At 54.4% G+C, this 24,513-nt stretch overlaps 9 protein-coding genes across 9 annotated transcripts; 5 read left to right on the top strand and 4 right to left on the bottom strand.

Moving 5' to 3' along the window:
- Positions 1-3,787: 3,787 nt before the first annotated feature.
- CH63R_00021 (Btb poz-like protein) lies at positions 3,788-4,741 on the bottom strand (the record flags this gene model as incomplete). The annotated part of the gene is made up of 1 exon (XM_018294996.1): positions 3,788-4,741. One exon carries the CDS (start codon positions 4,739-4,741, stop codon positions 3,788-3,790), a length of 954 nt encoding a protein of 317 aa, XP_018163358.1.
- A 2,931-nt stretch (positions 4,742-7,672) lies between these two features.
- Positions 7,673-9,015, bottom strand: CH63R_00020 (uncharacterized protein; the record flags this gene model as incomplete). Its single annotated transcript, XM_018294995.1, has 6 exons — positions 7,673-7,773; positions 7,830-8,007; positions 8,066-8,184; positions 8,235-8,571; positions 8,636-8,854; positions 8,914-9,015. The coding sequence occupies 6 exons, from the start codon at positions 9,013-9,015 to the stop codon at positions 7,673-7,675; spliced, it is 1,056 nt and encodes a 351-aa protein (XP_018163357.1).
- A 1,287-nt stretch (positions 9,016-10,302) lies between these two features.
- On the top strand, positions 10,303-11,027 carry CH63R_00019 (Signal peptidase complex catalytic subunit SEC11; the record flags this gene model as incomplete). Its single annotated transcript, XM_018294994.1, has 4 exons — positions 10,303-10,383; positions 10,441-10,664; positions 10,737-10,791; positions 10,860-11,027. 4 exons carry the CDS (start codon positions 10,303-10,305, stop codon positions 11,025-11,027), a joined length of 528 nt encoding a protein of 175 aa, XP_018163356.1.
- Positions 11,028-11,935: 908 nt separating this feature from the next.
- On the top strand, positions 11,936-12,794 carry CH63R_00018 (uncharacterized protein; the record flags this gene model as incomplete). The annotated part of the gene is made up of 3 exons (XM_018294993.1): positions 11,936-12,166; positions 12,228-12,469; positions 12,530-12,794. 3 exons carry the CDS (start codon positions 11,936-11,938, stop codon positions 12,792-12,794), a joined length of 738 nt encoding a protein of 245 aa, XP_018163355.1.
- Positions 12,795-13,885: 1,091 nt separating this feature from the next.
- On the top strand, positions 13,886-14,352 carry CH63R_00017 (uncharacterized protein; the record flags this gene model as incomplete). The annotated part of the gene is made up of 2 exons (XM_018294992.1): positions 13,886-14,013; positions 14,076-14,352. 2 exons carry the CDS (start codon positions 13,886-13,888, stop codon positions 14,350-14,352), a joined length of 405 nt encoding a protein of 134 aa, XP_018163354.1.
- An 83-nt stretch (positions 14,353-14,435) lies between these two features.
- On the bottom strand, positions 14,436-15,064 carry CH63R_00016 (uncharacterized protein; the record flags this gene model as incomplete). Its single annotated transcript, XM_018294991.1, has 2 exons — positions 14,436-14,929; positions 14,983-15,064. 2 exons carry the CDS (start codon positions 15,062-15,064, stop codon positions 14,436-14,438), a joined length of 576 nt encoding a protein of 191 aa, XP_018163353.1.
- A 1,619-nt stretch (positions 15,065-16,683) lies between these two features.
- Positions 16,684-18,888, top strand: CH63R_00015 (Brf1-like TBP-binding domain-containing protein; the record flags this gene model as incomplete). Its single annotated transcript, XM_018294990.1, has 1 exon — positions 16,684-18,888. One exon carries the CDS (start codon positions 16,684-16,686, stop codon positions 18,886-18,888), a length of 2,205 nt encoding a protein of 734 aa, XP_018163352.1.
- A 1,301-nt stretch (positions 18,889-20,189) lies between these two features.
- Positions 20,190-20,429, top strand: CH63R_00014 (Antigenic cell wall; the record flags this gene model as incomplete). The annotated part of the gene is made up of 1 exon (XM_018294989.1): positions 20,190-20,429. One exon carries the CDS (start codon positions 20,190-20,192, stop codon positions 20,427-20,429), a length of 240 nt encoding a protein of 79 aa, XP_018163351.1.
- Positions 20,430-21,097: 668 nt separating this feature from the next.
- CH63R_00013 (uncharacterized protein) lies at positions 21,098-22,883 on the bottom strand (the record flags this gene model as incomplete). Its single annotated transcript, XM_018294988.1, has 2 exons — positions 21,098-22,053; positions 22,115-22,883. 2 exons carry the CDS (start codon positions 22,881-22,883, stop codon positions 21,098-21,100), a joined length of 1,725 nt encoding a protein of 574 aa, XP_018163350.1.
- Between the last annotated feature and the right edge of the window lie 1,630 nt (positions 22,884-24,513).

Below are 24,513 nucleotides of genomic sequence, written 5' to 3'. Positions count from 1 at the left end.
GATGGGATGGGATGGGATGGGATGAGATCGAAAGGAATGATTTGGGGAGGAAAGGGGTCGGTCGGTGGACTGCACCTTCCTCCTTCCCATACGAACAACGAACAAGACACTGGAACCTCCTTGGCAAGAGAAGGAGCAGAAGACCTCGTGCCTGCCTGCCGCCGTCAACCTCTCCAGGTGCACGGGACCGACAGAGCAGGCTACCGACAGGGGACGCGCCCGGGAGCCAAAACTCAGGCCCAAGATACGCGAAGGAAGGAATGAACGAATGCCCTAGACTGCCAATCACCAATCACCAAAACGTGGGACGTCAGCGCGCTTGTCGATCGACCGTCCGCCCATCTGCTATCCACGAGATGGACGTTGCCATGGCAGATGTGGCAGCTTGGAGTGGCATGTTGGCAAAACCCCCCAAACTACCTACGTTCCTGTCAGCTCAAGGGGGTTGCTCAATTTACCTCTGGACCCGAGCTCCGGCATTGGCCAATCCCCCAACTGCCTGCACTGTTGAGCTGCAGGCCGCCCGTGGACCCTTTTTTCCCCTTCGGCCCGGTGCGGATACCTATAAGGTCCCTGTCGGTGGGACGAGGGGACGGAAAGCGCCTGAGGGCACAGAAGCTCCGAGTTGGAGTTCGGAACAAGGGCCGAGGTGGAAATGGAAACAGACAGACAGGAACATGCAAAAGAAAAGGGGAAGAAAGATAAATATTGGTATGACGCAATGAGCCGGTCTGAGGTCCGCTCCGGCCGACGTACTTCGTCCGCCGCGCAGAAGCTTTCGGCATATGCCGGAGACTGCTCGCTCTGATGCCGAAAGCCTCCCGGACATGAGACAGTTCGGATGAGGGCAGTGCGGTAAGAAAACAACGAGAGATAAACGACTCACCCTTCGAGGGTCGTTCCTAATTCCCTGTCTAACTTTCGGACGCACTCGTTTAGAACCCCACGGTTGAGAGGCAGAGAGGGTTACGTCGTGAGTGGTCGGGGTTGATCAATGTTTCTAGTCAGATCTGTCGACATTCTCGGAACAGGCTAGATACGAAGTTCAAGATAAAGGTCGGCGCCGGCGGCCCCCTCCCTATATATAATATATCCCACCCTCGTCGATCCTTGCAGCGGCTCCCGAGAGCTGAGCCCCCCTCCGGTGTCTCATGCTGCAAAACACCTGTCTCTTTGTCGCATCATAGTCGCTGCCCAATGACACGCTGAGTGAAGTTTTCCCCTTTACACGTCTCTACCTATACATTGTGTACCTTTGCGACCCTAAGAGGGACCGCCTTGGCCAAGCATGTCAGTCTGTACCTACACCGCACGACGCAATGCACATGCAAATGTCTCATCACACTTCGTCCAACAGGGCGCGTCGCCCACGTCGGCGAGCACTCGAGCCGTAATAGGCCCGTCCGGTTTCGGTGGTTGTTGTTATTGTTGTTGTTATTATGTTTGTTGTGCTCCATCGACTCGAATGTGCTCGCCTTCACTGTATGCCCCACAATGTCCTCACATTCTGATCTGAGATTCGGGGTTTTGGACATCCATTCCTAGGACTAGTAAGTCTAGACGCTGAATGGTGGTGAACAAAGCCAGTAAACAGATTGCCCGATCATTGGGGGCGGAAGGGATCCAGCTTCACCGCAACGATATCGCTGCGCACGTCGACGATGATGACGATGGCAACAACCAGAAGCGAGCTACATTTCCCAATTAACCCAACACGTCGTACAGTATCTGGCACGTACGACACCCTCACCGGTAATGTCGCACGTCGCTTCCGTAACGAGCGTCACCACCGCAGGGAGCCGAGTGCTTCCATGTTGACGGGATGTCCGTGCCATCTGCGCGTGTTTTTTGCCACTGCGCCGGGCAACATATGTATACCTAAGCAACATCGACTGGCAAATGGTAGTTGGCCGTGGTCCACCAATCGTGACAGAAATGGAGGTTTCCCGGAGTTTTTACGCAGGGATCAGCGCCTGTCTGGGAGCCGTCTCGCGTGCAAAATCAAAAGGGCAGACGGCCCCGTTCCTATGCCTTTTGTCGTTCGTGTTTCAAGGGAACAATGGGTCATCCGGAAGCCATCATCAGGCTCATATGCCGATAAACTGGTCCAATGTCGTCGTCGAGGAGAATTATCAAGCAATAGGGTCCAGTAAGTGCCAGCAGCCAGGCGTCAGGGGCATTTGCCTCTCGAGAGGCAATTTGACGAGGAGAGGACTGAGGAGAGAGGATTGAGTGTCGACATTCGGACTCATGGGTCTTTATTATGGAAATCGAAAAAAAATATTTCTTGGGTTTGGCGATTGTAAGATTTCCGTGATGTCAAAACCTAAGGCAGTGGTTTGGGCTACTAGTCCGCTTGTCTCCCGCGAAGCCACCAGCAGGGCTTTGTAGTAACTTCAAGCTTGGACATGGAAATAATCACAGATGGATATGGACAACAGACAGCAATGAGGTGGCCGAATTTCTCATTACCTCGCCCTGACGAGGGCTCAAGCCGGTCGAGGGCCAGTCCGCTGGGGACGGCCCCGACGAAGTAGATCGTCAAGATATCTATCCATCGCCGGCTATATCGCAAAAGCAGAAACCGTTGCAGACCGTGCGTATCGTCCTCCCGAAAAAGTATCACCCAGGTACAAAATGAGATCCTCAAACATGTGGTGTGTGAAATTGTCCAATCTGACATGTTTTGTTTGTGTGGGAGATGTTCCGTTTTTTTGTTGTGTTGGTTGTTGTAGGTTCGGCGTGGCGAGCTAAGAGAAAAGATGACGGGGATTGAAGCGTCCAAGTCTGTCGTTCCTTGGATCACTGTTGATTGTACAGGTCCACCGTCCTTCCATGCTCTCGGCCTACCCTGGAGTCGAAGGCGGACACATCCAGTGTTGCCTCTCGACATCCGTATATCAGGGGAGAAAGACGATAACAGAAACGCACAAGCTGTATGGTTGCTGAGCACCATGCTGATGTGTGCTCCCAGTATGTCCAATACCGAATGAAAACGCCAATCCTTTCTGATGGAGAGAGATGAGAGTTGTGAAGGGTTGCGCCATCCCGCGGGGTGTGTCGGTCCCAAGCAAGTCGGGTAGTTGACAAATGACCAGCTCGGTGCCGGGGATGGTGACTTTTTTTTTGTCGTTTTTGTGTTTTGGTAAAAATCCAAGGTAGCAAGCTTCTCGTTTCGGCTTTTCCTATTTTTCTCTCTGATGAGCTGTGATACTTCCTTTCGCCGCCGCCTACGAGTGAACGTGGAGCAGGTACTCGACAAGTCTCAGAGGGTGAAACGCCAGTGGTGAAAGAGAAAACAACACCGAGGCCCGCGTGCTGTGTTCCTGTATCAGGTCTCGTGGTCCGAATTTGCGGGAAAATGGATAAGTCTTAAAGAAGAGCGGGAGGAGTGTTCGTTTGCGGTTGGTATTAGTCCTCTCGGACTCCGTTAAATCACCAGAAAGATATTCGGCCAACCTTGGTGAGAAGTGGAGATGGGTTTTCCAAGAAAGAAAAGACAGCTCCCAAATGGTGTTTTTTCAATCTGGCGTGGGAGAGAGAGAGGAGAAATAAACAGTCCGGCGAGACAAGAAATCAGACCTCCTTGGGATCGCGGTTCTCAGACAACCTCCTTTCCGTTTGTGGTGCAATCCTGGAAGGCCAAAATGACCAAATCGATACGGGGAAAAAACTGCCTGCGATTTAACGCCGTGGTGATACCATGCTCGCTTTGAAATTGCACATGTGTTTTTAGATGTCTGGTCTTGAGTCAACTCGAAACCAGCATCTAAAAGAAGAGCCCCTCTCAGACGGTCTTGGGGGTTCGCGCGTTGCTGTGGTCGATAACGTCGTCAAGATGGTTGCACATGGCCACGAACAGGTCGAAGAAAAGCTTGCTACCACCTTGCTCCATCTCGGTCTGCATGGTTCCGCTCCTCTTAAATGTCTTGCGACACCGGATGATCAGGGCGAGGTAGTGAGCGCGCAGCCGGGAGTCCGAGTCCGGGGTGTGGGCGTAGGCGTACTGGGCGGAGCGCAGGATGGTGCCGACGTCGATGCCGGACTGCAGGCCCTGCTTGCGCAAGGCCAGGCGCTTGAGCTCCTCGAGCCCGTACCGCTCCGCGGCGCAGTAGATGACGGTGTCGCGGAGGATATGTTGCCCGCAGCTCGCGACGTAGAGCGTTGCCTCGCTCGGGGTGTTTGCCGATGTGGGCGTGGGGGGCATGGCGGCTGTGCGGCCACCTCTGTGGTTTTCGGCGGGGTTGGGGGATGTGTGGGGAGTTCCTCTAACGGCATCCTCGAGTTCCCAAGAGTTGCGGTGCCTGTTATGCATGAGGCGGGGGTAGTAGTCGCCCTTGTAGAGGTACTCGAGGACGGAGGAGAAGGTCTCGGGTTCTTCGTCGGGGAGGGAGATCCTCTTGCTCTGCGACTCAAAGAACTGGCCTCTGCAGGCGGCCTCGAAGAAGGGCGACTGGAATAGGACGTCCTCGTGAGCGGCAAACAGCCGGCCCTCTCGGCCAACGGTCAGGGTGACGATGGGCGAGGGAGCCACGGACTTGTTGACGGCCTTGGCCGACTTGGTGGGCTGCGGCGCGGGGACGGCCGGCGGAGCCATGGCGGGCCTGTTGTCCGGCACGGACTGTTGCATTTTCGGTAGCTTCTGGGGATCCCGAATCGAGCTCGACTTCTTTAGCCTCGACGTCTTGTCGACACGGACGTTGGGGTCCTGCGACCTGAACGTGCGCTTGAACAACGACATGACGACGGTCGGTTGTGGTAGGGGCGGGGGACCTGAAGCAGAGTGTGTTGTTCTTGTCGACGTTGTTGTGATGAGGAATGGAAACTCGAATGGGGACAATGGGGAGTAAAGACAAGAAACCTAGGGCGATAGAGGGCGCGTTGCCCAGGGTCCTTATATGTCTTTGTCTCCGAGATAAGAAGACTTGTAGAGACTGACGAAAAGAGCGAATAGAGGAGAAGGGGGGATGACAAAAGAGGAGGAGGAGGAGGGGGGGAGGACGGGTGTGGTTCGGAGGGGAGGGAGAGCGAGTGTGAAGGAAGTGAGTGACGAGTGACACACAAAAAGATTGACTGGGGGTCCGGGGTAGGAGATGCCTCCTATGGAAAGGGTATTCAGTAATGAACGACCCAAGGAGATATTCCCAACTGCAACTTTGCGACCCTTTTTGGTTGTGAGTGAGGGGGGGGGAGGGGGAGAACAAGAGGGAAGAGGGGAGGATGTGGAGGGGGACCTTTCTTATTTATAGCGTGCCGTAAAGCTGGTGATGTTTCTCCCGCGTCCCGGCTCTTCACCACTTCTTCAGAGGCACGTCATTGGCTGCCGTCAGCCCAACCGCCGCAATTTTTTTGTAGTGACGCTCGGGCAAAGGGTGTTGCGCAACTTGCGCTCGTGAAGAGCCGCGCCGTGATAGGATGCAGCGCAATAACCCAAGGTACTAACGTCGAGGTAGGCGGGACACTGACAGGGTAGAACAACTGGCGCGCGTTGTTGACGTTGGAACCTGTTCTGAACGGCTCATGAACGCTGTTTGGCGGGAAAGTCCACGGGGAACCGGGCAGACATGGACATCCCAGGCAGGCATCGCCGCCTAACGCCTACCAGAATGGAACGTCAGTGACCTTGCCGGCGGTACATCGAGTGACGAGGAGTGAGTGGTGAGTGAGGACGAACTGAGCAGGCAGGAACTGCTCCCGATTCGACGCAGCACAACTGTGAAAGTGGCTTACACCACACACGCAAAGTACCTAGGTATCTACCTAGGTGGGTACGTACCCGCCCCCCCCCCCAGCCCACCGTATCCGCCAACGCCCAACCGCCAGCGCCTCCAACTCTCCAACTGGGGGAGTAGCCGCTAACTAGCACTTAATTCCCGTTTGCCTCAAGATACCTCAGTCAAGCAGAACACTGCCCGGCCAAGCATCGGTACAAAGTGGAGACGACCTGACAGCCCTCAATGGTCACCGGATCCTGACTCCTTGAAGGGGCCAGTCCAGACCTTCTCCTCTCCCGTCCCTTCTCCGATCGCCGAGATGACTTCCGGTGCGTTGGCAGCAGAGCAGAGGCACATAGGTACATGCGCGATGTATCTTTCCTCGTCCACCATGGAGGTGACGAAGGTGTCTGTCGGTCGGTTGGTCGGTCGGGAATGGCGGCCCAAGGACCTCAACCGCAAAGACACCTTACCATCGTCGCATGCGTTGTCGTCAGTCACTCACGTGAGGGCGTCGGGAACCTCCCTCTCCTTCCCCTTCCCGTCTCTCGTGGACGTTGAGAGAACTCGCAAGAAGGGTGGCCGAGACGCTCCTCGATGGTGCCATTGGCCCCCCATGTCTGCGGCAGGTCCTGATACCCCGAGGGCCCAACAGGTTTCGAACTCGATCAAGTAGGTACCCGGGGGGGGTTTGGCCAAGTTGCCAACTCATCGGCGGCTCAGCTTCTGCCGTTCCGGTTGGTGAGTTCGTCCCCGTGGACGTGCACCGACTGGTTGCCATGGTTGCCATCTAAGTACGTTCGTCCTCGCAGGATCTGGAAGCTCGAGATGCTGCAACTCTTTCTGGTGGCTTGAGCCTGCAAAGAGACAGAGAAACGGGATTGGACGCGGCCTCAGGCCTTCTTCATTGATACCTCACGAGACCGACCTCGAGACCTGAACTTGCGCCTAGATGCCTTACCACGGGGCTCGTCGTCGTCTCTGCCTACTGTCTTTCCACGACTGAGAGCTCATAGGCATCAACCTTCCTTAACTCAACGCCTTCGCATTGGCTCCCATTAGTGCCGATGGAAGACGCGAGAGATTTTTATCGTCCTAGTGGTCTGTTTGGTGTCCCGCCAGCTACGGCCTAAACCATCCCAACTCAACACGAGTCGTCTGAACGACGTCTCTTTGAGGGTCAGGCATTCCATTGCTTTCCCTCTCGGAATCAACTTCTAGACTCCTCGTCTCGAGAACCCCTCTTCTGAACAAGGAGAAAGGAAAGGAACGAGCTCGACTCCCTCATCACTTCAGCTGACCGACCCCTGGATCCAGGAGCCCCTCCTCGGACAAAACCATATCGTCGGCTTCTGGGCTCTCGAGATTGGCGTGTGCCGCTAGTCGGGCAGATTCAGGCACAAAACCTCACTCGCCAATCACGGGGAAGCACCGCGGACCCCGTCCCGCTCCGTTGCCCACCTCAATCCCTGTCCTCCGCTTGTCTTCACTTTCGGCAAGCCCAGTGACCTGCATCACCGCCTCAACACCGCTCCTTGCCCCGTTTCCACCGTACTCCTCTCGCGTCCCGTCCCGTCATCGCCTATGGATCATGATACCATTACCTGGCAGCCTTAGTCGTGGGCTTCCTTTTCCAGCAATCACGATGCATTCGCCCCGCGCTTTTTGCCTCGGTACGGGAACAGGAGTTATGTGTTGGAAGTCATGAAGTTCTAGGTTATTTTGGTAATCGTATACATCCTCGTTGGCATCTTCCCCACCGCTTCGAGGGGTTCTGAGGTACCATCATCGAATCCAGCCCGACGTGTGCCTTATCGCTCCTGCAATCTGAGGCATCCGTCCAGGGACCAGTCAACCACTCTTGGCCAAGCCCGATGGAACCGGCCGCCACCGCCGTCCTCACCGCCCGACGCATGCTCCGTTCATCTCCGACAAGACCCGTCTGGACCGAAAGTCCCTCACTGGCCCGCTACCGCGGCAGCGGCGGCAACCCGTCTCGTGTGGGCAGCTCGGGTAATGTTCTCGCGCATACCAACGAGACCGTACAAGAATGCGTACACTGGCCAGCAGGTCAGCATTGTATCGTGCAAAGTCACTAGGTACCGGAGAACCCACTGATGGGAGCGAGGATGACGAATCCAATCGACGACGCCACCACGGCCTCACGGGATCCGACCTCCTTCTCGTTCAGCCAGTAAAAGGCATCGGCACCAGTCTCGAGCTTGCCGATGGCTGCCCAACCGAGATAGAGACCCGCGAAGAAGATGACGCCCAAAGTATGTGCTCCGACCGCCTGCCCGAATCAGTCCTGTCAGTCTGTGTCCGTTGCATCCATATCCTGGGCAACTCACAAAGGGGCGCTTGATGCTGTTGAGATAGAATATCTCAAAAAGGGAGATGATCGATGTCACGCCGAACAGGTTGAGAATGACAAAAGCCTTGAACCAGCCCTTGCCAAAGATCTCCGTGACTGCAGTGGCTCGTTAGATTCATCAACACCATCTGGGGTTGACTACTTACAGGGTTCGTGCGGCCCGATCTTGTGAGCATCCTCCAAGCGAGTCCATTCGTACCCCAAGGAGTCCCCGATCATGTAAGGCACAGCCGAATCTCCAGATGGCTGGGGCTGGGGCGGCTCGCCATTGCCCTTGTCGTCGTGTTCCAGTGTCACGAACCAGTAGATGACGGTGTTCATGAAGGTGAAAACAGTTGCAACGGTATAGAACAAGGTGAAGTAGAATTGTTTGCGGAGGCTGGCCATGTCATCAGGCAGCGACAATACCCTCAGCGCCCAGTATTCCCAGCCAGTGCGGGTTTCCTCGATGTGCGGATGGTAGAGATGAGTGTATGTCCACCCCTGGAAGCACCGGCCTGTGTCAGCAAGAACACATTGTCAAATGTGATGGTTTCAGTTGGCGTACCAGGACAACCGCGTGGTAGGCCAAGAGCAGGGAGAAAGTGACGACGGAGAAGTCAAAGACGACGCGCCAGTTCGAGTACGGAGACTCTTGGCGCAGCTTGTAGTCCAGCACCATAGCGCCGACTGCCGTTAGGTAGGCAACGACACCACCTCGAACCCAGCACAGGAGGTTCTGGGGGAAACATCGCCATGGTGAATGGCATGCCCGAAGAAAAGCAGGCTAGATAAGGAGGTCAGTCGAAGCCAGAAGAGCACCCGAGGTGTGACTGAACAACGCACATGGTCTTGTATCTGGCCGTAAGAGGCGGGTGTTGGCAAACCGTGGGCATCGTCGAGGTCGGCGTGTCCATGGAGCAACGGGGTAGTGACGGAGGCGTTCATCACGATGGCTGGTAATGATCGGCGAAACAAAGTGGAAGTATGTCGAGGATCCGAATGCGGAAAAGAAGATGCGTCGAGTAAAGGATCTTGGGGTTTGGGAGAAGGACAAGACTGCTGCTAGGCAAACACCAAGAACCGAGGTCAAAGGAGAGAGGTCGTGTCAGTGTAGGAAATAGGACATTGGACCGAAAAATAAGGTCACCCGAAGAAGTCCTCGGACATACCAGTCACTGACTCTTGCTTTATGATGGCCAGCCATGACTGCCGTCCATGTGCATGGCTGCCACCAGAGGAAGGCAGATAGTATAGCAGCCTTGGAGAGAGACACATCACTTTCGAGGCACGAGTCTGGTTGTTCCTGCCTGCTCCATGATGAGGGAAGGATTGAGTATGTGTACCAACTATAATCTGGGAACTTTCCTACCCAAGGCAGGAAGGCAGGTAGTTAGTAGACACAGCGGCCTGGCAAGAAGGAAGGCAGTTAGCCATCAGGGTGCCGTTCACCACGTGGAAAAGGGGTTTCAGCAGGAACACTGAGTTGAGCCGCCCTTATCGTCCACCCTCCTAGATCCGTTTACACAGCTTATCCCGGAAAACTGAGTGTGTGGCAACTCAACCGGAAGCATCGCACCTTTACGTTGAGATGAGTGCTTAACTCATGTCGAATGATTGGATTGCTCTTTCGTATTACCCATGACTGAACTTTGGACTACAATAAATACGGCCCGCACTGCTGGAGCTGCTTCACACATACGTCTTGTTGGGATGTCTATCTTAACCACATTTGCTACATGGCAACTTTGGGTCTACTTTTGCGCCGTCATTTCACGTGTTGACTCGCGAGTTCCATTGATAAGAAGGAAGAGAAAAGGGAGAGAACAGAACAAGCTGAGGAGAGATGATGTGCAACAAGAGCAGAGACTGACCTACATCGGTAATCATTGATTAAGCCAGGAAGATGGATCCTCACAACTACCATCATCAATAAGAGGTGGTCTGTGCATGGTCTTCAATTTGGTGTCGCAAACTTGGCCGATAAGATAAGAAAAGGAACGTACTTGATGATCGTTCTGACACGTTCCCGATTGTTAAAGCAGCTGGCCTGTGCTTGCTCTAGCTCTTGCGTTGCTGGCCAGAACTCCAAACTCCACGCTCTAGATCAGCTTCCAACATCACGATCCGACCTCAGCTGCCGCCAGAACCACTACCACCACCATCCGTCACTGTCGTCGTCGTCGTCGTCGTCGTCGTTATCGCTGAATTTCCTACGATTAAGCGCCCCACACCATGTTGTCAAGTCTTGGTAACCCGCGCCAGGCGGCATCGCAGCTGCTCAACTTTGCACTCATTCTCTCCACGGCGTTCATGGTCCGTTCCGCACCTTTTCTCCGGCTACCTTCCTGCTCTGCAACTCGTTACTAATAGTTGATAAAGATGTGGAAGGGCCTCTCTGTGGTTTCCGACTCTCCCAGCCCGATCGTTGTCGTTCTCAGTGGCTCAATGGAGCCTGCATTTCAAAGAGGAGACCTCCTTTTCCTTTGGAACCGCAACCTCGTCCAAGAAACCGAAGTCGGCGAGATTGTCGTCTATGAAGTCAAGGGGAAAAACATCCCTATTGTCCACAGGGTGGTCCGGAAGTTCGGCGTAGGGTTCGTACCGCATAATCCCTTCCACCGAGGACCTGGGTGTCGTCCTGGTTAACTGATCGATTCCCTCTGCAGCCCCAAGGCAAAACTCTTGACTAAAGGCGACAACAATCAAGGAAGCGACGAGGAGGTATATACCAAAGGCCTTGCTCAAGCAAGAAGCAAGCAAAACGAGAAAACGTGCTAACCAAGACACAGTTGTACGCAAAAGGCCAAGACTTCCTTGTGCGGAGTGACATTATTGGCAGCGTCGTCGCATACATTCCCTTCGTCGGCTACGTAACGATTCTTCTCTCCGAATACCCCTGGCTGAAGACGGCAATGTTGGGTATTATGGGCCTGGTTGTAGTGCTGCAGAGGGAGTAGTAGAGGTTGCAGTTATATATGGGCGAACAATTGATGCCTCATTTCGACATTGTTAGCTGGATCGCTGCCGAGCATGCGTGGCCGAGACGCTGGAGACGTTCAAGGCAGAGCTGATACCTAGCCAGTGGCCGATCCGCTGGCTGCTGCTTGTTACTCATGACAGATGAGCAGGGCCTGGGTCGTTGAGCGTCGATATACATGTTGCCGCCCAAACGGGCACCATTTTGGCCCCCCAGCTCTCGATGGAGCGGAAGTTATCCTTTCTGCTGCCCTGGTGAAGGCAAAGATCCCCAAAGTTCTCCTGATTTGGTGTATCAATCGGCGTACGTGGGATGACATGGGAGGAGTAATAGTGCCCCTCAAATCCCTCCTTCGTGCCAGCAATCCAGGTCAGTAGGATCGATTGGGCGATTAATCGACTGAGTTTTCTTTGATCCTGTAGTCGACGAGCTTTGCCAGGTCTCACTCACAATGCACTTTGCTGGGGATATGTCTTGTCTAGGCAGCCGGCGGCGCTGTTGACAGGGGTTCCTCAAAGGCCCATATGAGGAAAAGCCCCAAGCCAATGGCGAGGCCGTGATCTTCGCCGCCAACTGATCTTAACCAGGGTTTTTAGTACCGTGCTTGGTACGCGACTGTTATCGCGCCGGTGCCTGTCCTCATGCAGGCCGTTTGAGCGGCACAGTCATTGCAATAAATGAAATCGAAAATTTCTTCGCCCACCTCAAACTCGTGGCTGCATCTCTCTACTCAGTGGATGAGCACAGTCACGTCACTCTTTTTCTTGTCTCTTTCCCGTCGCTCGTTCTTCTTCCGTGAAGGAATCTGTTAACTGGCGTAGGCCGCGTGCTCAACAGGCCTGTGTTCGCTGTTCACTTACACCTTTAGATCGCTCGTTCGCTCGCGTCATGCCTCGTCAGTCGCAGTACGACATCCCCCAGGGGTTGGAAGGATATGTACCGTATAAAATCCAAGACGATCGGCAGGCGAGTTCCTACAACAGACCTTGGCACATCGCTAAGATTGCTCTTCGTGGCTGCAATATCGTCTTCAGTATCATCGTTATTGGTCTCACAGCACACGCTGCAGCCTGGCTATGGTATTGGTCCCCGTTTTTGCTCTGGTTCGGCGCATTTCCGGTTAGTACTTTCATGGCATAGACAATGGAGAGCAAATCCGTCTACTGACGCTCTAGTGCAGGCTGCATTCGCCATCTGCTGGGACTCGGCCGAGCTCATCACTATCTGCGCGAGAGGAGGCAGAAGGGGAATCCACCCCGGTGCACACGTCGCCCTGCACCTGATCTTCTGCCCAGTCCTCGCGGCAGGAATTGCATTCGAGTCTCTTCAACTCTGGTTCAGTGGCTATCCCGATTCATGGTACGGCGGAGACTCCATCGCCACAAAGCAGCATGCCGCATTGGCGTTCACCTGCTTGTTGTTGTAAGTGCACACTGTCGTCCTCCAAATATTCACAGACGTAACCCTAACCGGAACTCGAAGTCTCATTCACTTCGTTCTCTTCGTCCGAGCCTGTGTCGAGACTCACCAGCGCAACTCCCGTCCTCCCATTTACATGGTTCCTATCAACACGCCGACGCCGCTGCAAGCCGTTGGATCAAATCCGGCTTTCCCGTGTCCGCCGCAGCAGACGCAACATGCCCCGGATCATCAGAGCAGGGAAATGACGGGTGCCGACGGCCCCACAGAGACAATGATATCGGCTGGGCCAAACGGGACGTACTATGGCCCTGTATCCCGGGCCTAGGGGGAATGCCGTACCGCAAACGAATATAGCGGACGTTTTGGCTGTATGGGAGTCCCGGTGGTCAGAGTTAGGGTCATGGATTGGCCGGACACAGGGGGCTTGCGAATCATACAAGACAAACGCATACTTAATGCTAATCGAATCCCTAACGTGACACCAATAGCCCTTCTGATGAACTCATCCACCAGCCGCTGATTTGGTCCTATTATATAATTGTGATGTTGAGAAAACGACCTTCATCCGGTGGCTTGATGTTTAGTCTGCCTGGGATTCCGACATCACGCGCCCGCAAAGGTCCATGAAGGGAAGAAAATCAAAATGTGTTGGCGATGAATGCATGAAGTTCTGGTCAACATGAATCAGGCTTCGGGAATTGTTCTGCAACCAGCCTTAATACGGCGGCGGCCCTTGTGCTCGATTCAGTCTCTAAAGACGGACTCGGAGGCTCGGGCGGAAACCACCTTGCGCGATTGTGTACATACTGCTTGGACTCCAGCCAGCCGGTGATAACGAAACTAAACACCATCTACAACCGAGAGCTATTTAGACGGAGTTAGGAGTGATAATTAATGATCTGGCTCAATCATTGCAACATGACTTGATGCGAAAGCGAGAGGCTATGTGATGACCTCCGCAGCCTCCGCAGCCTCCACCACCTTCCACCAGAACTCCATCCAAGTCCCCATTGGACGTCGCAGGCCCACGATGCTTAAAGCGCATACCTTGGAAACGGCATGACATTATTTCGGTTGTCAAAAAGTGATCTGTCGTGTCGAGGAGTCTATCCAGGTCAGCGATGTCAGCGGATCACGTTGCGGAGTTCCGCAATGAGTGGAGTGTGATGCTTGGCCGTACATGTTACAGTTCCTCCAGCGGAGGTATCAGAAAGCAGGTAGCAGGGATTCTATAGAATTGATCATTGTTGATGATAGCTGCAGTCATGGGGCTGAGTTGAACAATTGATGATGGCCATTTGTTATGTCATGGGTATATAAGAACCGATCTAGCGCATCGTAGAAGGACGAGAAACCAGCACACTTTCCAAATTACAACAGCCGTACCAACTTTTACATCTCCTTTTCATTTACAAGATGTCGTCCTCTAAGGAATCTCTTGGCCAGTGGGTTGAGAAGTGGAATGACCTGGTCTTCTATCAACCAGACGACCAACTCTCTGCCAGGACCATCGAGGACACGCTTGATGCTGCCGCCACCGTCAAGTGAGCATGCCCTACAAAACAGTTCCCCAGAACCCGAAATACTGAATCTGACGTACTGAAAGAATCAACCACGACGTCCACGACTTCAATGGCTTAGCCGGTGGCGTCAAGTGGTTCCGTACCGCCACGGAGACAACCTTGGACAGCAACCAAGAGATTATGGCTTGGGATGCGCCGGATGGGTTGGGCGGTTCAGTCGCGCACCTCTCAACGTTCACGTCCAAAGATAAGACGTCAGGCAAGGTGGTTAGGAAGAAGAGTCTGATAACCACGATTGTAAAGGGCATCGACGGCAAGAGGAAGGTCTCGGAGTTGATCGAGGTGGAGATCGAGTTTTAGACGGGGAGGACAGTGTCTGAATAGCCCTCCTGTGGCTTTGCTGCAGAAACCAAGATGAGATTATAGCAATTCTCTACTTTGAATTACTCCCACTGCACGTCAAAGTCCTTGAAATGAACCTCGAGGTCGCCCTTTGCATCTTTTGCCGGCCGGGCAACCAGGGCGCCAACGGTCAAGTTCCAGTCCTTGCCAGACGCATCATCGTCTCCGTACACCCAACAAATCTCACGCAACGGCTCCTTGGTGCCATCCTGCTTCACGTAGTACACCCAGAGACCCAAGCCGAGCCCGTCGCGGCCCTTCTCGACAAGGACGGTGATGGACTTGGTGTCCTCAAAGCCGGCGAGAGGGGCAATGCTCCAGTCGGCCCAGCGGTCACAGGCTACGGTGCTGATCTGCTGGGTTCCATTGTAGAACTCCAGACCGGTCTTTATCCACCGCCGCTCGCGACCAGAGAGGGAGTCGAATGTGAGGATGAGGCCGCCTTGGTCGTACTGCTCTGACCAGTCCGCAGAGAAGGTGATCTTGGCGGATTTGAATTGGCTCAGCGGCTTGGCTGGAACGGCCTTGATGGGAGCTGTGACGGTCAGAATGGGCGGGCACATGATACTGGCATTGAGATGACGCTACCGTTGTAGACGTTGTGGGAAGGGGGCTTCTTCCAGACATCGGTGTCAGGAGGGGCAGAAAGGGTAAATGATTCCGAAGACATGATGCGTGAGATGTACAGGATGACGGGATCGAGATGTTCAATTGAGATCAAGGGTCAAAGGGCAGTCTCGACGTGCGGATGCCGAGCTTTAAATAGGCTGGACCGCGAGTGGCTGCGTGGCGGCTCCTACAACAACGATGTGGAGTGAGCCGGATTGACGCGGGTTGCCCCGCACTGGATGAATAAACACCGCGATGTACTGGGAAGACATGCAGGGCAGGGCCACTGATGCTCAAACGATGGAGGCGGTCCCAAGGGCCGAGGATCCGTGTGCGCCAGCTGGCCAAAAGGCTGATCAACTTGAAAATCCTACGGGTTCTGCAATATGCATTACGTCGAGTTGCGCAATTGGGTCCTGTCGATGTCAACGAGGCCCGGCTGGGGCTTGAGTAGCGTGCACCCGGGACATAGGTAGGTCAACGACACGCAGACAGACGGCAAGGATGCAAACTTGTGACGATGAAACTTTTAGTAGTGTTGCACTAGGTGTCCTTACCAGGTATTCGTGTGAGATGCTTACGAGGACAGAATGACTGATCGGGGCAACCTTCGCCGGGCGAATGCTCGCTTAGACCTTGGTGTCGCGGGGGATGTCCAAAGGGATCCGGGCAGGACTCCACGACGCCGGGCAGAGTAGCGGCGGCGCGGCCCAGGAGTCGCTCGGCTTGCAGGGGAGGGGGAGAGATTGGCTGGCTGAGGAGGTTCGGTGGCCCGCTGGGTCTCCTGCCGGAATATGGAATCCTAGGTTGCTGCTGCTGCGCCGGCTTGCGCTGACTATTTCCCGTTCCAGTAGTAGTCTCAACACCACCTACCTCTTTGATTGTCTTCAACGACGATGGCTTGTATGGAATTCGGCCAAAAATCAAAGCACTTTTTAGAATAGCCAAGTCACAAATACCGTACATGCTTAACAATTTGAGCTCGAGAAAGGGTCTTTTCAGTTGCACAAACTTTGTGGATCAATGGAGATTCGAACTGGCAGCTCTCGGAAGAACGACAAAGAGTGGAGATTCCCTTTTCGGGATCCGAGACCAGCGGACACATTGACTCAGCAGATTTTGGCACACCTCTTGGTCCCCTGTTGGTCCCACCCAGGCCCGAACTCTCATTCACCCTCGTCCCCCGAAGCAAACGCGCACCTTCCCCCGCTCGACCATCTCGTCGCCAACCCCACTAATTTTCTCATTCTTCGCTTCATTTCAACAACGACCAGTATCCCTCTGCAGAAGACATCACCAGCAGCACCCAGGGTCGTCCTCAAATTACTTACACTTCATTTGTCGACCTCTCCTGCAGTGTCTGCGTCACCAAGCGCGTAAAGCTACACGCAACAAGCTGCGTTTGCAAAAGCCCTTCGCTCCCGCCACTCCGAAGTGCAAGCAGAGAGGCTGTGCCTGCTGCTTGGTACCGAGAAAGAAAGGGGACGGTTTCGAGGCATCGAGGCCTTCTCATTCTATCAGTCGCGTGCCCCGCCTATATTCCCCCCCCTAATTTTTTTCTTTTCTTGCAACGACCCTTCCTCCTCTCGGGAAAGTTCTTCTAGCTAGAAGAATAGGAGGGAGAAACGCCCGGCACCCGATTATCCTGCCCTGCCCCGGAGTGGTTGCAGCCCCGGCACGATGTCCTCCTTCCTCACACCCACGAAGAAGTCCCAGAAGCCGACGGCGGGCAAGTCGAAGCCATTCCAACCTCCGAACCGCATTCGAGCTATTCGCGAACAAGCCGAACGCCAGCAGGCAAACGCCGCCGCCGCCACCGCCGCCGCCAACGCTTCCGCCCAAGCACATCTGAACCGCTCTAGAGCCCCGGCGGTCGCCATCTCGAACCGTCCGCAATGCCCGAACAAAACCTGTGTCAAGCCTAACGTCGTCGACGGCGTGTGCCAGACCTGTGGCCGAGTCGCCGACGACAGCAACATTGTTGCAGAGGTGCAGTTTGGTGAAACCTCTTCTGGTGCCGCCATGGTACAGGGAAGCTACATCGCAGCCGACCAGGCCGGAGTACGGACAATGGGCCCTGCTTTCCGCCGCGTTGGAGGCTCCGACGATCGAGAGAAGTCTATCCGGGAGGCACGCTCTCTGATGCAGGGTTACGCTCAGCGACTGAACCTCAGCGACAACACTGTCAACACCGCCGTCCAGGTCTTCAAACTCGCCTCTCAGGCCAACTTTGTCCAAGGTCGCACACTTGTCATGGTCGCTGCCGTCTGCCTTTACACTGCTTGCCGCACCGAACGCCCGTGCAAGATCATGCTCATCGACCTTGCCGACCTCACGCAGATCAACGTCTTCAAGCTTGGCCGAGCCTTCAAGGCTCTGAACAGAGTCGTATACATCTTTGGCAACGGGGAGGCCCCAGTGTTTCCCGAGGACATCCTTTTCAGGCTCGCCTCCAAACTTGAGTTCAAGCACATGACCAACAGGGTTGCCGAAGATGCCGTCCGTCTCGTGCAGCGCATGAAGCAGGACTGGATCGTCATGGGCCGTCGCCCATCGGGTATCTGCGGTGCTTGTTTACTCATAGCCGCCAGAATGCACAATTTTCGACGCACGACGAGAGAGGTTGTCTACGTCGTCAAAGTGACCACCCATACCATACAGGAGCGTCTTCAGGAGTTCAATGTTACGGAGGCTAGCAAGATGACCGTGGAGGACTTCTTGTCCCAGGATTTCAGCTCCAATTCACACGATCCCCCGTCGTTTTACAAGGGTACAGAGGCCTGGCAGAAGCAGCAGGAGGAATCGGGCAAGAAGCGGAAGCGCAAGATCACAGATGACGGCGACAGCACCAGAACCACACCAGCACCTTCACTCCCGCCTCCTGACCTATCAACGGCTCCCGCTGTCGAGTATCGCCGAGATAAGGACGGCTTCATCATCCCCCCCCTTCCCTCCCAGATCGCCCAAGATGAGCCGGCTCTCCGAGACACGAATAGCACTCAGCACCTCGAGGGGTTGGCGGAAGAGTTTGGCGACGCAGAAAAGCAGAGCCAAGAGTCGCCACAGCAGGAAGCCGGCGACAAAAACGGACGGGCTCCCAAGCCTTCGCTGCCCATCGACAACGAGTGGGAGGAGGACGAGGCTCAAATGGAAGAGCAGATTTCAGAGATCATGAACGACCCCGAGACGTATGAACACGCCAAGGCCTTTAGCAACGCCGAGCAGCGCGCTCGCATTCACTCCATCTGGGCACTCCAGCAACAACCAAACAAAGCCGTGTCGATGGCCCCAGAGGTTGGCGAGGACGAATTTGCCGACGACCCCGAGGTGTTGAACTGCATGTTGACTCCGGACGAGATCAAGATCAAGGAGTTGTTGTGGGTTAATGAGAACAAGGACTGGTTACGCCAGTCACAAGAGCGGCTCTTCAGAAAGAAGCTCGAAGAAAAGAAACCCAAGAAGGATCGCAAACGGAAGAAGCGCCCGCGCATTGGCGAGGGCCAGACGACACCAGCTAGCACGCCCGGTGAGGCGGCCGTCAATGTCATGAAGGAGCGAGGCTTCTCGAAGCGCATTAACTATGATGCCATTCGGCAAATGTTCGACGTCCAAGACAAGGGGGATCCGGGATCCCGGCCGGAGAGTGAAGCCGCTAGCCGCCCGACCAGCAAGGCCCCGAGCGTGATCGACGAGACCATCCACGAGGAGGAAGAGATTGAGCCCCTTGAGGGTGAAGAGTACGAGCACCAGGATGACGAGTTTGGGGGTGGAGACGACTACGACGACATGGGCGATGAGTCTCACATGTACGATGAGGACGACCAGGGGATGGGAGAAGACGATGATGATGACGACGATTTTGGATTGAATGATGATGATGAGTGAGCACCGTCCGTCGTGAATCGTCTAGTCTTCTGCCGTCTCGGCGAATATCTGAGCGGGGCGGCGTAATTGTATTTAGATACCCAAGAGCCCCTAAACATGTCGGGGCTTCGGTTGGCTGCACGCCAGCACGATTGCGTTGTGATATTGATAGAGCATCTTTAGACCAGCCAAGTAACCTATTTCCCTTCTTTTAAGTGTTTACTTTCACTGCTAAGCTTGACTGAAATTGACTAGTACAGGCTATTTACGTCGTGCAGTTATAGCTATTGAATTGCGTTCGTTATCTTGTTCTAACCCTAAGCTGCCTTGCTTGCAAGTGAACTACATAGGTTAGAAATCCAGCTGGTCAATGCATCAATGGCCGGGTGTCGCAATGGCAGCGAGTTGCTTTCCGGTGGCAAAGGTTCTGGGTTCGAGTCCCAGCTCGGTCGTATACTTTTTCTTTTTTTGAACTTCTTAGCTGTCTAAGTTCAGAGGCCTGCCTGCCTGTGTAATTACATACATAGATAGCATGAACAAGTTTCTTAGAACTTTTGTCTGAATGCCAAAGACCAACCAACCCGGGTAATGCTAATTAATATTGGCATGTCTAAAACGGTTAAAGGACCGCCGGTGCGCACCAACCACATACTGTGCACCTCTCAGCCCGCTTCATAAGTGACAGTCCAAACATAACGGAGACCCTTGCCGCCGGCGGCCATTGGAGTACCGTCCAATGGCAGGCAGCTGTTATTGGTGTATCTCACTCACGCTTGGCTTGTCACATTGGCAGGGACATTCATTGCATGGGAGACCCGAGGCTGATCAGCGAGGTATTCAGGGGAGGAGGACAGCAAGAACCCGGGGTAAGACCACGAATACGCTCCTCGGCATAGAGAGGCCGGGAATGACCCGTCAAGCGTGTGTCCGTGGTGAATTGCGCCACCTGTTTCTTACTGGAGTTCGGCGAAAGGCTTGTGACCGAGGGCATGTGAAGCCTTGAGGTTTCTAGGGTCGTGACAGCGCGATCACACGTGTGCTCCGCCTGAATTTGGTAACGGAGTGCCTCTTCGCCAATGCTGTCTACGGGGAAAGAAGGTGTTGATGGTAGGCCGCTAGATGTTGGAATTATGTGGGAGGTAGTGGAACTGTGAGAGTGAGTAGGCACCATGATGGTGGATGTGACGACAGCATGCGTGACGTCCCGGAGCAACGAGGCCAGGAGTATAACATGGCGTGCTTCTTCTCGCTGTGTTGATGAGACCTACTACGTCAAACCTCAGCTTTAAATCCAGATTCATCAATCCATCAACCAGGCTGATATGTGTTCTTGCGTCGAGACGGCCTTAGGAAGCATCGTGGACGCGAAGCCCAAGTTCGACAGGTTTCTGCTCAACCCGATCATTTTACTCAACCTCAAGCAAGAGAAGAGCGCCACGGACAATTTCAGCGCAGCCGTGATCGAAAAGCTCCCCGAGGCATTGAAGGGCGCGGCCGAGACATTGAACGGGGGGATCGAAACGGCGTTCAGCATGCCAATGCTGCTTACGGCTAAGCACTGATCTGTGAGACTGTCTTGAATGAGGGTTGGGATAGTCGGAAGGATGTGGTAACAGGACCAGTGCTGTGAAGACATGGTAATGAAACAGGCGTGATGGGCGGACTACGAATGCATTCATGTAGGATAGTGAGCTTCCCAGATGCAACACAAAAACATAGGTCGCCAGCCCTTCCTTCCATATATGAAGGTCGAAAGCATTGCAATGCAAGCCGTTTCGATGTTGACTTTCATTTATGAGACAAGCAGCACTATCAACCAGGCAGGCAATTGGCAACAAACGTCATTGGATATCATGGTTTTCATTGATGCGAAACTAGGAAACAGGATCGTCAAACACATCAAGCCAGACCGTCTTGGAATCGGAGGGGAATGCCTTCCGTAGCCCAAGATCCATCGGCTACTGTGGGACCGACGCCATTCGCCGGGCTTTCTCCTGACACTGGCCTTGGCCAAGTATCTGTAACTTTTGTGCTTTTGTCTACCGTTATTCCCGTCGGTTTGACGGGCCAGTGTAATAATGTGTAACATAAGAAAACATGAAGGTCAGTAAGAGTCAAGTGTATGAGGCCAGGGATGGCAAGTGCCCTTTGCTTCGGGAGCAGCATGCCACGCCATCCTCAATCGTTTTGTGTCAGGCATGTCGGGCAGGCCCGATGCTGCGTCGCTGCATTACAGGTGCAGCATGTTGACGTCCGGGATGCTGCGTTGGCGCTTGTGGCCAATGGGTATCTCGCTAGATGCTTTGCGTTTCTGGGACATGGACTCGAGTGGGCTCCGGGCGAGGTCGCGCATCTGCTTTTTGGATCGCCGGAGTGGCGTCAAGGGGACGGCCGCCGTCTCAAAGCGATCCGACTTGAGGCCGCGCAGAGCAGTGTAGTTATAGGGGCTGCTGAGGGCGAGGGAGTCCTGTGTGGCTTTGTCGCTCAGGATGAGTCGCTGGTTGATCTGGTCGCGACGGAAAGCCCCAACGTTGTTGGCGTTGATGTGCGAATGCAGGTCCACATCGCTCGAGGCGGTACGTGGCCGGGCAGGGGTAGAGCCCAAGGGGTCGGCGTCCCATTGATTCTCCTCTTCGTCGCCAGAGGAATGGTTGTCGTCGAACTCGATAAAGTCGCTGATGTTGAGGCTTTTCTCCACCTCGTCGTCTTCCTCCTCCTCGTCAAAGCCCACATCCGAACTCTCGTCGGCAGTGTTGGGTTCGGAAGGGAAGGGAAAGAAGGCCTCGGCGGGACCCATGGCTTGGGTATTGAGGTAGTCACCAAACGTGTTGGACGAGAACATGGCGCTCATCATGATCTGAGCAGAACTGCTGAGCATGGGGGAGTTTTGGTTCTCATCAATGGGAGGCAAGTACTGGAAGTTGAACTGCTCAGGAGACAAATCAAGTTGGCGACGACGATGGGGAGTGAAGATCATCATCTTGCGGGAGATGGGGTTAACAACAGCAATGGGCTTTCGCTCAGAGTTGTCGAGGTTAAAGCGGCCAACACGCGGCTGTCCGCGCTGGCCCTTGACCGGGATATCAGTGTCAGAATCATCCCACTGCTCAGTAGGCGGCTCAGGCCGCTTGATCTTGCGGCGGACAACGGGTTCGGGCTCGTCTTCCTCAGTGGTGTCACCGTCAGCTAGTTGGTTGGCGTTAGCAATCACGTACTTCTTGTTCCTCGTCACAAAGCACAAACTCACTCTCATAGCCGTCTAGCTCTTGGGTTTCCTCAAAAGCTGCGACCGGAGTGGGCATCTCAGAGACTTCGCCGGTTGTCATAGGGGTAGCGATGGGTGTGTCGTCGTCGCCGAGCTCTTGAACAACAGCCTCGACATCCGATTCAGCATCATGAGTGTTTCCATAGGCTCCATGGTAGTCGCCATGATAGTCCCAGAAGGAGTTTGAGTTTTCAGACTCATCATTTTCATCATCATTCTCAATCTCCCGGCGGAAGGCCGGGTCAAGGGAGCTCTGGTCGACGAAGATATCAGGAAAGAAGTCGGCATGGTCGTCCTCGGTGTCGGTAGAGTCGGAATCACTCGAGGGGACATCAAAGCGAACATGGCGTTCGACAGACCGGTGATGGTGGTCAGAAGCCGCACTTTCGTCAATCTCTGACATGATGCCGTCCCAGCTGGCGCTGTCCTCAACGTCGGCAGCACCGTCTTCTTCGTCTTCGTCTTGCTCCTGCTCGTCTTCGTCATCATCGTCATCGTCCTCTTCCTGGACAATGGGCGGCCGAGGGGGGCTCGGGATGCTGGGGGGTGGCAGCACCTCGTGTAGGATATGCTCCTCCTCGGCCGCATCGACATCCTCCTCGTCATCGTCGGAAGAATCGCTTATATCCTCGACCGCAGAGTAACCCCCGTCATCGGACAAATCGAAGGATGAGGAGGATGTTATGGAGTCGCGGCGCTTCGCAACCTTGCGAGAAGCCACGGAAGACTTGTTGCGAACGTTGCGAGACATGGTGGTGGTAATGCAGGGTGTGAGAACCCAATTTCGATCGTCGTATTTGGAAGGAGTCGTCGCTAAGTGGAACAGAGTTGACGTGTGATAGCAATACTGTATATTGAAGTCTTCTTTGTTGCGCCTCGTCGTATGGTATGCGGCGTGTATGGATTCCCGTATGTATGCGGGTTGAATAAAAAAAAGAAGAGAGAGCGAGAGCGAGAGAGAGAGGTGGCTGGTGTGGGCGTGGCAGGGGTCGTAGAGGTCGGAATAGGTGGATGTGAAGATATTTTCTTCGAGCGGATAGGCTTCTCGTAGCCCAGTGAATAGTGGGCTTGATGGTCGATTCGGGTGAAATCAGATACAGACTTCCGTCAATGGGCCAGAACCGTCCCGTTGGAGGGCTCCGGACAGTAAAAGTCTGGGTTGAACTTCGTCGAAAATAAGAGAAGGGATTGAATGTCTCGATGGGCTGCTGGACTGCAGAGGTGCCCAGCGCAGGCACCCCCGCAGTGGGCGTTTACAGCTCAGCGAAAGCGGCGGGCATGATTCTCGACGAAGTGTGGTGTGTGGTTCTAGGGGTATTCCTTTCAAAGGTGGTAGGGCGACTTCGTTGTCTCGTGGGATTGGATTTAGGTGTTGGTGGTTGAGGTGGAAAAGAAAGGAAAAAGGGAAAGGAAGAGACGAAGGCACCGGGATTCCGAAAATAATATGGCTCCCCCAGTCTCCGCCCCGTTCTTGCGTCTTGGTGCTCCACACCCAATCGACTCTTTTTTTTTTTTTTTTTTACCCCCTTCTGCAATCTGCTCCAAACTTTTTTTTCAGTCTCCTCCATCGGTGGGGGGGGGGCTTGAGATGTGGGAATCTGGCATTGTCTGGTTCGCTTAAAGTGGGAACGATGCTGCTCTAACCGTCTTCGGCGCGCCGTCACCGCCTTTTCACGGCCTGTTCGCCCCTACTGATGCCCTGCAGACGCTGAACAGCCCGCTGGAGATGCAGCGTCATTAGTGGAGGAAAAGGGCCCTATGTGGAAAAGCCTGGCACCTGCAAGTCACTTCCCCTCTCTTCCGGTCCTAATGCCCCTCTTCATGGCCGTGTCGCCTTTACCTTGTCGTCTCCTCCAAACGCCGAATGTCTGTCTGACCCTGTCCAGACACTGGACAGCGAGGAACAACCCCTCCATCTGTCGTCACACACGCTGGGCTGATCTATATCGAGATGGGGACAGGCTGATCATGCCTCCATTATGGCAGATGCGATATCTGGCCTCTTGCCCGTGACCCGCTGAGAATCTCTTGGGCAGTGCAATCTCACAGTAGCCTCGATGATCCATCCGGAGCATCAGACACTGGCAAGAACAGAAAAGGGAGGGAGCTAGATGTGTGGGCGGCCAGGCTGTACCGTTTCGTTCCGTACCGTACACGTACACATACAGTACCGTACCGTTCCCTCGATATCACATCGTTCATGGGCGATGCTGTCAGCAAGAAGCCAGCAGTCAACAGGTGTAAGAGGCGCAATGTTAGAAAAGAAAATTGGATCTCACATCGTCAAGCTTCTTGGTCTCACTATTCGCATTGTGACATTCCTAACTCACTGACATTGGACTACACGAAGGCTAACACCCCACCGATATCCACGTCTCCAG

This window comes from Colletotrichum higginsianum, chromosome 1 (assembly GCF_001672515.1).
Source record: "Colletotrichum higginsianum IMI 349063 chromosome 1, whole genome shotgun sequence".
NCBI classification, from domain to species: Eukaryota; Fungi; Ascomycota; class Sordariomycetes; order Glomerellales; family Glomerellaceae; genus Colletotrichum; species Colletotrichum higginsianum.
Note: the sequence above shows the minus strand (reverse complement) of the source record. Positions and strands in the feature narration are given on the sequence as shown.